Source organism: Sebastes umbrosus, chromosome 1, assembly GCF_015220745.1.
Source record: "Sebastes umbrosus isolate fSebUmb1 chromosome 1, fSebUmb1.pri, whole genome shotgun sequence".
Taxonomy (NCBI): domain Eukaryota; kingdom Metazoa; phylum Chordata; class Actinopteri; order Perciformes; family Sebastidae; genus Sebastes; species Sebastes umbrosus.
Genome location: NC_051269.1, coordinates 14,217,662 through 14,230,374, shown reverse-complemented (window position 1 = coordinate 14,230,374; position 12,713 = coordinate 14,217,662). Strand labels below are relative to the sequence as shown.

General features: G+C 39.5%; 1 protein-coding gene across 2 annotated transcripts in view; it reads right to left on the bottom strand.

Annotated features, from left to right (window-relative positions):
* Window positions 1-12,513, bottom strand: part of LOC119497234 (neurexophilin-2) — a 52,287-nt gene extending 39,774 nt beyond the window's left edge. For both annotated transcript variants that reach the window (XM_037785238.1, XM_037785325.1), the window contains exon 1: window positions 12,016-12,513. In XM_037785238.1, the coding sequence (XP_037641166.1) occupies window positions 12,016-12,069 (54 nt within the window). In that variant the 5' untranslated portion in view covers window positions 12,070-12,513. The remainder of the gene's footprint in view (window positions 1-12,015) is intronic.
* Window positions 12,514-12,713: the final 200 nt, after the last annotated feature.

The following is a 12,713-nucleotide window of genomic DNA, read 5'->3' as shown; positions in this document are numbered from 1 at the left end:
ACAACATGAACAATCGGGTACTCGTGTACCCTGCATTCCTGGATTTTACCTCCTGGTTGTATACGTGTTTACGCCTCTGCTCGGGGATAATTCATTTCATCATAGCTCCATTCAATGCATGCGCGTCTGTGCCACATATCTTTTCGGCAAACAGATTACGAGTAATATTTTCAAATTGATTCCTTTTCAGGTGTTATCGCCTTCTCATGCATTCCCTCTTTTTTGCCCCCCACAACTCCTCTCAGGGAGCAATTTTCCACAGTCACTCTATAAGGCTTGGTGAGTCATACACAGTACTATTGTAATAATGCTAGCCCATCCATTGAGGCAGGCGAGGACGCATTAAAATGCTACGCGAGTGTGTGTTCTGCGGTGTGGGTAGAGCTCAGTTCAAGACAGATCAGCTGTGGTTGTCTTGACCTGGACCTCCATATGTGCTTTGCCTGCTCTGCCCTCAGCCTCCTTCTCTTCACTCCAGGCAGAGAGGAGAGGCAGAAAGAGGGAGAGAGCAAGCGGAGGACGCAGAGGAAACACAAGTTGAGTCAGTATGGAGGCCACTGAGGAGGAATTAATGAAAAGCATAATGATACAACTAGACCAGTCACAAAAACAAGCGTATGAATGACACGATAATGTGCAAGACGTACGTACGAAACAACGTTACAAGATGTAACGTTGTTTCTGTACGTATTGTACTTAGTTTACGCACTTATTTAAGGTCAACCATGATGATTTTCCTAAACCTAATTAAATTGTTTTGTGGTTTTGTTGCCTAAACCTAAGAGTGGTTTTGTTGCCCCGTGCTGGTTCATGCACCTTCATACACACGTGTAATATTCACGCTAGGGCTGGGCAATGGATCAAATATACTCGACTTATTGATGCTTATTCTACGTGGGATGTTGTAAATGACTATATCGCTAATATTGAGTACAAATATTAATTGTCACGTCATTTCTTTAAGCCGCCGGCATGAGACTTGCTTTGCCGTTCCGCTTCTCTCGCGGCTCACACACTGTGTGTCTGAGCATAGATGCGCATATTGTGCGTGTTTTTCAAATAAAAGTGACCAAGAATTGATTTCAAAATAAAAGTGATTTTCCAGTGAATGTGATAAGGTTTGAATTTATTTTCACATAAATTCTATAAGTCAGTCAGTCTGTCTGGCAATAATACATAAAGAAATAAGACAAAATGAATAAATATTAAATTGTATGTTGGAGAAAAATTTCAATTGTGTGAATAATTAGTCAAATTCAATACGAATACATTTCCAAAGACCAATATGACTTCACTATGACAGTACACCACCTCAGAGTATTCAGATTAGTTTGCTAGAATGATCATGCTGGTATGATCATATGCATCAAAGGGTTAAATCAAACAGTTATGTAATTTTAGAGAAAAACACATGATATATATCGTATATGGTGATATAACCTATAAATATTGAGATATTATTTATAAGCCACATCGCCCAGCCCTAATTCACTCCTCAGCAAGGCTAAGCGTGGCTCTGACACACTATCCTCTGATGGCCAGGTGGTCTATTACACGCTTTGGCGTGATACCGGGGTGAACTAAAACAATGACCAACATGGAGTTTCACAGACTTCCTGTTTGCTCGCTATCATCCCAGCCTTACAACAATCACCTCCAACATCACCACTTCCTCCTCCACCGCCCAAGCTGGCAGTTACATAGAGAGCCGTGTTGGAGGCTGGGCGGTGGCTCAGGCCACGAGATGGGAGACCCTCTTGGGGTTGAAGCAGCAGCTGTCCACAGGCCCCCTTCTCCAGATTATCCTGGCAGTGAAACTGCCTGGCATGGTCTGATGTGGAGCCCGGTGTTCTGCTTCTTTCTCTGTCTGGCTGTGTTTTCACTGAAGCTCAAGAGCTAATTTTTCCAACACGAGGTCAGGGATATTTATGTTATTATGTTAAAGCCTGTGCTGTGAAGTGAATGTTGAAACGCTACTCCCCTTACTGTGTTTGTTTCCACTGGGATTGAATGAATGAATTGAGGAACTGAACTATTTTCTTTCTCACCTCAAATCCACATTTTATTTCAGCCTTCTTCTTTAACAAAGTCAGGAGATGCATAAACTGTTACATTGAAAAGAGCATATCGCCATAATGAAGAAAACAGAGTGATTATGTGACTCAGTTATGTTGTTTTTGATTCTACGCTAATTTGACTTTGGAGATTAAGATGTTACATACAGACTAAAACATATAATGAAGTTATAAAATATGATGCATTGTTTACAATTGAACGACCCAATAGTATATAAAAGTAGTATAAATTAGCTTCTCTGTGAGTCTGCAACATCAAAATGCTGCGCACGTTGTGAATGCATCTGTAACACTAATCCAGTAATAATATAATATAATATAATAATATAACACTCTCAAAGAGGTAATTTTGCATAATATGACAATAACAATAACTTTTCAGCTTATTGTAATTCAAGTGTTCTGAGAGAAAACTAGACTTCTGCACCTCCTCATAGCTCTGTTTTCAGGCTTTAAAAAAATCTAGCTCGTGACATGAGATTTTGGCCAATCACAGGTCATTTCAGAGAGAAAGCATTCCTATTGGCTGTGCTCCAGCTGGTGGGCGGTGCTTGGTATTTCCTCAACAGATCTCAAACTTTCTCATTTTACAGCTAAACAGTACACTACAAGATGTTTCTGAACCGGAGGACACAGAGGAACATGATTTTTTTCAGATTACCTGTCTCATGCACTACTGTCAGGATATAGTGACTGTTTTATAAAAAAAACAATTTTTTTAATCATATTTACTCCATTTCTACCCACTGCAGCTTTAAATTGAGATTCTGAATGCAGCTGTGTGTTGCACCAGCTATACGCAAGTTCTCTCTTAAAGATGATGTAGGCGAGATTGGAGCAAATCTGATTAAAAAAAGTTATTTTTATAAAACGGTCCCTATATCCTGAGAGTAGTACATGAAACAGGTAACCTGAAAAAAAATCATGTGCCTCTGTGTCCTCCGGTGCTCCTAATGGCATCTGCAAGATTTCACAGGGATCTTGGAAAAGGAAAACAAGCAGTCCGAGCTGATCTGAGGTCATTTGTCTATGAGAGCTGGCTGTCAATCATTCGCAAACGGTTCAACTAGGCAGCGCTGATCAAATATGAATCAATATTATGTTACGTTAATGCCTATTTCTCGCCTCAAATGTTTTCAGAAACATCTTGTAGTGTACTGTTCAGCTGTAAAATTAGAAAGTTTGCGTCGCAGTAGCCATTGTTAATTCTCTTAAAGGAACGCCAAACTACCGGTCACATGACTGGAGCACAGCCAAAAGGAACGCTCTCCCTCTGAAATGACCTGTGATTGGTCAAAGTCTAGTAGATTTTTTAAAGCCTGAAAACAGAGCCATGAGGAGGAGCAGAAATTTTGTTTTTTTCTCATAACATTTGAATTACAATATGCTGAAAGGTTATTATGGCATTTTTGCCCAACGATGCCAAAAATATACTGCCTACTTCAACTTGGTCAAAAATTTTCGAAACTAAGAGGTGTAAACCTTTTTAATGCAGAAACAAATTGATCAAAACTTAAACAGGAATTCAAATTCCAGTATTTAATGTATGTATTATATAAACATAGAACTGAATTGAATAGATTGGCCTTATTGTCACCGATACCCAATCCAGCTATTTGAGTCAGTATCGGCCCGATAGCCAATCCGGTATCGGTATCAGTGCAACCCTAGCGTAAACTCCGACCTAAGTTAGAAATTACGTTCAAACTAGGCTGCGTTTGAACTTGGGTATACAGTAGCTGGTGTAACACAGTGCAAGACTTTTACTTTTATTTCTCCACTGTAGTATTACTGTTTTTTTATTGGTTACACAAATTGTACCAAACACTGTTTAGACATTTTGCAGAGGGTGTGGCAGATCTTTTCTAAGTCAAGGGAAGAGTTTAAAGAAAATATTAACAACCCCCCCAAGATCTTTTAAGAAGTGAGACACAAGGTTCAGCCTCCCTCTTCAATCGAATAAACCAGTGCTACACATTGATTTTGAATTCATCAGCTGAGACGTGACTTACACGCTTTCTGAGAGATACAAACTTTATACCACTTCACGATATGACAGCCTCAACATTATGCAACAGTTTGTTGCTTTAATGCAAGTTTATTTGGGTCTTTGTTTGGCTGGGCAGCCAAACCCTAAAAAATACCAGCGTTCCCATAAGTTGTCCAAAAAAAACATAAAAACATTGACATTGGGATATTCTGATTAGGCTTTGTATACCTGGAATGGTATTTAGAGTAACTACACAACTCTGAACTATGCAAACACAATCTGTGCAACCATTTAGATGTTCCAGTTTTCAGCATGATTTCAGCTCATTTTCATCCCGTCAGAGTTACATGTGACAAGTTTTATATGCAGGCAACATGATTAACACATTTTTCTCATTGTCCCATTTGGTTCCACTGATTTTAAAACGACACAGAGCACAAATTCAGAGACTTTTAGATCAGTCAGTAAAGATATTAAATCACTCAGCAAGAAACAAATGGAAACACATTTTGTTGTATCTGTTCACTGCCATTCGGCCATAAACTGTTGCTATATGAAAGACATTTTGTTTATCATTTCATATGAACTTGAGCTCTCTGGAACTCCACGAGAGCCCAGACGAGACAGGAGGAGGCGTTTTATTCAAGTTGTCTGCTTCTGCTTCTCTGATATCCATGTTTTTCTTTCCAACATAAAAGCTTCAACCAATTGCCAGCGTTATTTGCAGTTATGTGAAAGCCCACCATCTGGCATTCACAACCAAGTCAATCCAAACCAAAGCAAGACTCTTCTGACAGCTGGAGGCTAGTTTGTAGAATTAAACAGAAAAATGAACTTGATTTTTCACAAAACCCTGTCTTTTCTCACTGCGAGTACCTTGTCCTATTTAAAAAAGCATTTATTTAGAAATAACTATGAAAAACAGCTAAGGCCTGGGATAAAAGGAGAGCAAATACCTCAACACAAGAAGCCTAAAGCACTGTAAAATATCCACTTGTACACTGTACAACTGTGCATAACAGGAGATGATACTACCAGGGTGAATGGAGGGAGCCAACAGATCATTTCACTGTGGGGAGTTTAACTGTGTTTGTACACAGGGCCTCAATTATAGACCTGTGCCACCTTCTGCTCAATGATTTGCAGATTCAGAGCACGACCGACATCGCTCCATCAACATTTATTGGTCTTATGATGCAGATATTAATTAGGTGACCGGGGCTACATGGTCAGGAGCCCATTCTTTTTGCTGGTATTTTTAACCATGCTAACAGCCTGGCTCTAAGGATGGCAATGTCATCTGTTGCCATGAAATTTTGTACAGACATTCATGACGGCCGGTGGTTGAATCATCATGACTTTGGTGGTCCCCTGACTTTCCCTGTAGCATTATGACCCTGTAATTCATCAGAGACTTTTATTCAAAAATGTAAAACTAACTAACTTCTTATATATTTTGCTCAAATGTGCAGAACTGTACATATACTGTATGGTTTGGCAACAGATCAAGTTGAGCCTGTAACACACAAAATAGTTTTCCACAACATCTCAGGCAATATTTACCTAATGCAAAATTAATTTAAGTGACATACAGTACATTACTTTTCACCAATATGTTTAATTCTATCCCAACTCTGTATATTCAAAAATGAACGTACAACTGAAGTGTGCATGTTAAATATTTATCTACACCATCATCACTTTTTATTTTGTTTTCTTTTTTGACACAAAAAAATTATGTAAATCCATCTAAATTTGACATTATTATCCAAAAGCATGCAAACTAAATTGTGGAAATAATTCTCCTGATTGTGGCTCTACAAAAATCAACTACATTTTTAAATAAAATGAAAAAAAAATACTAAATGGAGGGATGAATTGTTTCATATTTAATTTAACATTTACAAAAAATATTAATAATATTATTTTGCCTCATGATCAAATTGTGACACAGAATAAACAGTCTCCTTTGTTCATTGTTTCTGTCATTTTAATAGACCTTTTAATTGTCGGTGTAACTTGATTACACTGAACACTGCTTTGATGTAAAACGGGAATGCCTGTAATATGAGAAAAACATCTCAAATGTAGCACAGACAGACTTATTGACGGGTCAGTAGGCTCAGATTGGGAATACGTTCTAACTGGGTCTTTAGAAGTTTAAGAACCCAACCCTAAAATTTGTTCCAAAGCCAGCTCAATGTGTGACAGCGAAAAAAACCACAGCCCCGCTTTCCAGCTGTTTACTGTCTGCCCGAAGTGTGATCTACCTCTGCATTTAAACCTGAGAAACATCTGCTCTGCTCCAGACTGGCGAGAAAGGAGCTGGTTGGAGATGCTGAGATGTGAAGAAGCTCTGGTCTTTAGTAAACAAGGTAAAAATGTCTGACACATTTATTTTTAAGTGGCTGGACATGAAAAGTCCACTCCTTTATAATCCTCTCATTTGTGTTCTTCTCACATTTATGTGCAATCTTTGCTTTTCAAAAATTTCTGAAAGCACTTTGAGATATATTTGAATGAAATGTACTTTAGACATACACATGAACTTGATCCTATATTCCTGATTTACTCTCCTCTTGTCTTTCTTGCAGCAGCAAATACACAAATAACACAAAAAAGGATGAAGTATGCAGTAAAATGTATAAACCTATAAAACCCTACGGTAGTTCCTTTTCTGTGGCAGCAACCTTAAAGTGAGAATCAGTGGTTGGCTGTAACTAATACTTACTTTAGTTCTGTGCTTAAATACAAACTTGAGGTACTTTGCTTAAGTATTTCCATTTCATGTTGCTTTATACTTCTACTCCACTATTTCAGAGGGAAATGTGCTTTTTAATCCACAACATTACAGATTCACATTTTACATACAAAACATATGATCAGTTTATAAAATATGATGCACTGTTATAGATTTACCTATTGGTTAGCTTGACCTCGACCAACTACGACAGTAAAATGCTACTTACACATTTAATTTTATACTCGGAAGTCACATTTTTTTTACTTCATGCACCACTGAGCAACTTTTATAGAAATGAACAGGGACCCGCTACCAACGCTGTAGCCCTCTTTATACATCCATCAGACCCACGGGACTGCGCTGGCCTACACGCTCATATGACATATCCGATTCTGCCAGCTTCCTGCGGCTGTAAAAATGTATATATTGGCTGTAATTCATCACTTTTATCAACTTATAATACACCCATGGGCTGTATGCTGTAAGCCTGTACCGTGGTGGATTTACTGTATTTACGTCTCTGTTCCCAAACAACCGGCTATCGGCCAGTAGCTAGTAGCGTTGGTAGCACGACATAAATGTAATTTAACATAGTATTAGTTATAGGCTTACTAACAAAAGCAGAGGGCACAACTTCTTATATGCATCCATGGTCTGTGGTCTATTGTAACTATTTTTGGAAGTCCTTGACATGAAAAAGTTTCAGATTGCTCTGAAAATCCCAAGAGTGCTGGAGTTTTCTAGCTTCCATTTATGTCCATTGCTCACTGCTCCTCTAGGAAGCGAGGAAAAAGTAAAATAAATAAATTAGTACGTAAATAGTTGCTTATACTTTTGGACTCTCAGCCTGTAAGCCATTTTCAACAGATCACTGCATTCATCCTGCTGCCTATACTCATCTGTTTCATCTGTGTGTTGGGTCGTTCTCCTGCTGCCTGCCCTCCCCACTGTGACAGTAACACTCAGGGGGGTAATTCCTCTGCATTATGAATACTTTTTGTACTTGTACTTTCTTACTTTATGTACATTTTGATAATAATTCTTGCATACTTTTACTTAAGTAACAGTTTTAATGCAGGAGTTGAACTTGTAATGGAGTAGTTTCACAGAGTGGCACTGCTACTTTTATTTAAAGGTCCAGTGTGTGGGATCTGGCGGTATCTAGCGGTGAGGTGAGGAGATTGCAACCAACTAAAGCTCTCTAGTGTGCCAAGCGTGTTGGAGAGCTACGATGGCCAGCGCAAAAAACACAAATGGCCCTCTCTAGCGCCAGTAGGACTAGCGTAGGTCATTTGGAGCAGAACCAGAGCGTAGAGTGTGTGTGTATGTGGAAAGTGAGTGGTGAAGCAAGAGAGAGAGAGCGGCGGGGACGGGAGCGAGTAGCGTTATCGACTCGAGCACAAGCAGGAAAAGTTAACAGCGTTTGGTTTGTCCGTTCTGGGCTACTGTAGAAATATGCAACATGGCGGACTCCGTGGAGAGGGGACCCGCTCCCTATGTAGATATAAACGGCTCATTCTAAGGTAACAAAAACACAATGATTCTTATTTTCAGGTGATTATACACTAAAGAAAACACTTAATATCATATTCCATTTCTGCCAATAGATCCCCCTAATTGTTACGCACTGGTCCTTTAAATTAAGTATGTAAATACTTCTGCTACTGGTGAGGATTCATTCTAAAATCATTACTGAAATGAATTAAGTAATAGTGATGAAATGCATTTACAATGAATGAATAGTATCCAAATCTCACATATAGACCCAGGAACACCTTTAACATCTGCATATCAAACATGAACTGGTGGCTCCAACAGGAAAAGAACCAAACACCAACATCAGGCCTGTTCAGCAGGGAGCAGCTGCAGTGGCTGCCAGTGCTCCTGAATATGTACTGGGTTTCTCTTCCCTTTGTGCTTTAAAAATAATACCATTGCCTTATCAATAATTTCAGACATAATGCTCCCTTTCTTGGAAGCTCAGGTGTAGTCGAGCTGTCAGTCAAACAGAGGATGCACCCGTTGTTTGTAATTGAATTTTGGCACCATAGTATTTACTCTTGTGCCTGCTGTATGCCTCATTATTATTATAACCGGATCCTCTAGAAATTGCAAAAATAGCAGTGGGATTATGATGCAGCTATTATACATACCCAACTTTGTCTTTAAATTTTAAAAAGTGTTTCATTAAATCACCAAAAAGTGCAATTATGTTTAGGTTTACAGTCCTACATGAGCTCCACAACCTGAACAGCGATGACAGATGCTTGTACAAAGCAGAACACACGCGTCCATAACGATGTTTTATTTCACATTAGTCTAAAATATATGACATCTTCACCCGTTTAAATTAAATTCCCCTCTCCTTAAGGCTGATACAAAGCCTGAGGTGGAACTGTTCACTGCGCCAAGCAAGTGATAACTCATTTTTAAAAGTAATGGGTTGTCAAAAATGGGGCACAGGGCTTTTGAGAGGGGAGAAAACAAATTAAATAAAAATGGATCGTTGCTTAACCTTAAGCAAACCATGTTAGAATCCATTAAAACACTGGATGAATCTGTGCCATTTTTTTTTTTTTTTTAGGTTAAAGAATGCTTTGATCTCTGGGAACAATTTCAGAGGCAATAGATATAGCGGTAATGTGATTGCTTCTGTCATCATGTTTCAACAGATTACATATCTAATCGGTTTGTGAATGGAGAATATAATTTGCACAGATTACAGACCAGTGGTGCTTCCTGCTTGTTGAAACTGGGCCGTTTAGATGATCCACAGACGGACAGATGGATGGACGAAGAGACGGCTAGTGGGAGGCAAACCACCAACCACCTGGTTTAATCCGTGGTGGAAAAAAAAAAAACATCTGATCCTGCTGTTCTGATGGCTCAATTGTGTGTTTCCCACAATGGCCTGAATATAAGTGCATATTGTGGGCACGAACACGAGGCATGGAGAGACACGCGGTTGTATTTCCCCATACACATTTCACCGGGACTAAGACTGAAATGCAAAGCTATGCAGAATATATGAGACGTGATTGCAAAAAGGGAAGTAGGATATACAGTATAATGATATTAAAATGACTCAGTTGCTGTAATATCCCTGGGGTATACAGCTAGTTGTTTTATGGGGGGAGATAAGAGGATTTTGTCAGGTTGAGATGCCGGCTAATGCTATTGTTCCTACTGGGAGCATAAAACAGCAAAGGAGCTTTTCACACATCTTTTCTTCTTTTGTAGTGCTGTTACTGTAGATATCGTTTCAAAGCACAAGGTGGAAAAAATTTGAATATTGCAGCGTTGGACATCATATGCAGGATTTTATTTTATTTTTTCTATACAAATGTGGGAACCCACTCCTATCCGAGTATGCTAAAACAAATTAATTTTTCAAAACACATTTTGGAAAAATAATCTATAAAATACGTTTGACATTTTAAAGCAGTTGGACAAATATAAATGATTGAGTTTGAAGGTGTCATGAGAGGATTCTTTCTCACTTTCTCTCCCAGTCACCTCTTTTGGCCAATGCTCACTTGTGCATTTACACCTGTACTTAAACAGGCCTCTAAGTTAGGGCTGGGTTTTGTTAAAAGAGACTATGAAATGAAATTAGAGAGATCCTTTTCTTCCTTCCCCTCCCTTGACTTCTGTGTCTCTGATTCCTTACACCTTTTCTCCTCTCTGTTTACCAAATATTTCACCTGCCTTCACTTCTTCACTGCCTCCTTTACCTCCTCACTTATTAATCCCTCAAGCTAATAGTGCTCCCAAGGATGCAACTTGTCATATCATGTCAGCCGAATCACTGTGTCATCTACACCGCAATACAAAAACAAACAAGACACTTTTTTCCCCACCCCTACTCTTCAAAAAAGGAAAAGAAAAACGATTTCCAAATGGCACATTACTGAAAAGCACGGCTGATATAATCTAATACCGAAGTCGATCCTAATACTTGAACCAGAGTTGCACTCTCACAAGGAAGAGGCACAGCAGTTCCACTTCGCAGCAGAAATGATTTGCATTCAATCTTCAAAAGAAGCGTAGGTGTTATTACCTGTCACAATACAACCTAGCCCCAATCTGCCAGCAGCCAACAGGGTGTTTTTTTCTTAAAAAATCATGTGTGTTTGGTGAGAATGAGGGCTATACTGTGGGCCACTGAGCAAATCTGTTAACAGTGAGAGTTCCCCATCCATCCACCCCCACAGCTCTTAACACTACAACACCACTTTCCAAACCATCCAACTTTTTAAGCCTCGTTAAAAAAAACAAAAACATAAAAAAACACAGATTTGACAGAGTCTTGTATCTTTTTACAACTGTATTTGAAGATACAGCAAGTGAAATCAGTGGGAGGGTGCATGGTTATCCATAATGGAAGAGGAGGAGAAAAGAGAGGGAAAAGGAGCAGGACGCAGGAGGAAATATGAAGGAGAGGTGAGGAGGAAGAGGAGGATCATGGTGAAAGGTCATGTTTTTATTCTCTTTCATTTTTTATTTGCTGAGGCCAAAAAGACATACTGAGTATACAGATGGTGTGTGTATCTGCTGGGACAGACTGCCTTCTATTGTATGCTGTAGTATTGTATTCTGTTATGTGTGGGTGTTTGTATATAATAACTACAGCATGACTGTCAGTGTAGAGCAATCAGGAAAACACTCTTAATATAATGCGCAAAGATGAGTGTGCGCAACACACATAACCAGCAGCATCGGAGATGAACTAGATGTACAAACTCTTTGACATAGAGATGCAGAGATAATAAAACAAGCCACGGGCGTGTTTTAACTTCTGAAGAAAAAATTAAAGGAAGTTGCTGCGAGCGCAAATAGATAAATAGATAAGGGCTGCTTAAGTGGGAATAAAGGAGGAAACGCTCAGACAGCAGAAATCTGCGCGTTTTGGAGATAGATGGGTCTCCAAAAGTCACACACTCGTTTATGCAAACTAACAAACATAATTAAGCACAAAGAAAAACGTGTTGTTTGTAGTCTAAACAGCTGTCGTGAAGATATAAAAACTTTGAATAAAAATAAAAAATGTTACTGCATTTGTGATTTCTAGGAAACTGACCCTCTAAATGGAGAAGGCAGATGTTTCTCTCCAGACGCAGCGCGCATCACACATCTGGAGGTTTAATATATATAATAAAAGAGTATTTTTTTGTTTTCTCCTCTCAGGATGATGATAATAAACTCACCTTCCGTAGGATCCACTGGCACAGGAGAACTGTGGTCCAACCGAGAACCTGCATGTCACCTTTCCTTATAGCCTTATAGACCACCCCCGAAACAACTACACGTCTCCTCGGATGAACATATAAAAGAAACAACAACCGCAGGAATCCAAAGCAATCCCAAAACAGAAACAGGCAGGCGACAAGTAAAAAGTGGGAATCAGAGGAAGCAAGCAGGAAAAAACACGCGCAAAGTTTGTTCAGTCAGTTTCACGGTGGGTCTCTAAAGGGGGTAAACTTTGAGCGGTGTCTTCAGTTAGTCTGGTCCGCGTCATGTGGCACATCCATGGTGTTTGGTTTGTCTCCGCTCATGCTGAAGGAGGTTGAGCTGGAAGTTTTTACGCGCAGACGGAGTCAGTTTGGAGAGCGCGGAAGCAAAAGAGAAGAGAGGGGGATTTCATTGAAGATCGCCAGCGCTTCTTGTGTTTTTGGGATACTGACTGGTTGGGTTTAGAGAGATGATATCTCTCCACCTCTCCTCTCTCTTTCTCCCTCCCTCTTTCTCTCTCTCTCTCTCTCTGTGTGTCTGTCCGTGCGCGCACAGCAGCTCTGGTTTATTCGCAACCACACTGCCCACAACTGCATGTAGGATATTTTGTCCTGTCAGTGTTGTTGGATAATGATATACTCATCGTCCAAGTTATCAGAGAGGATGCCAAGAA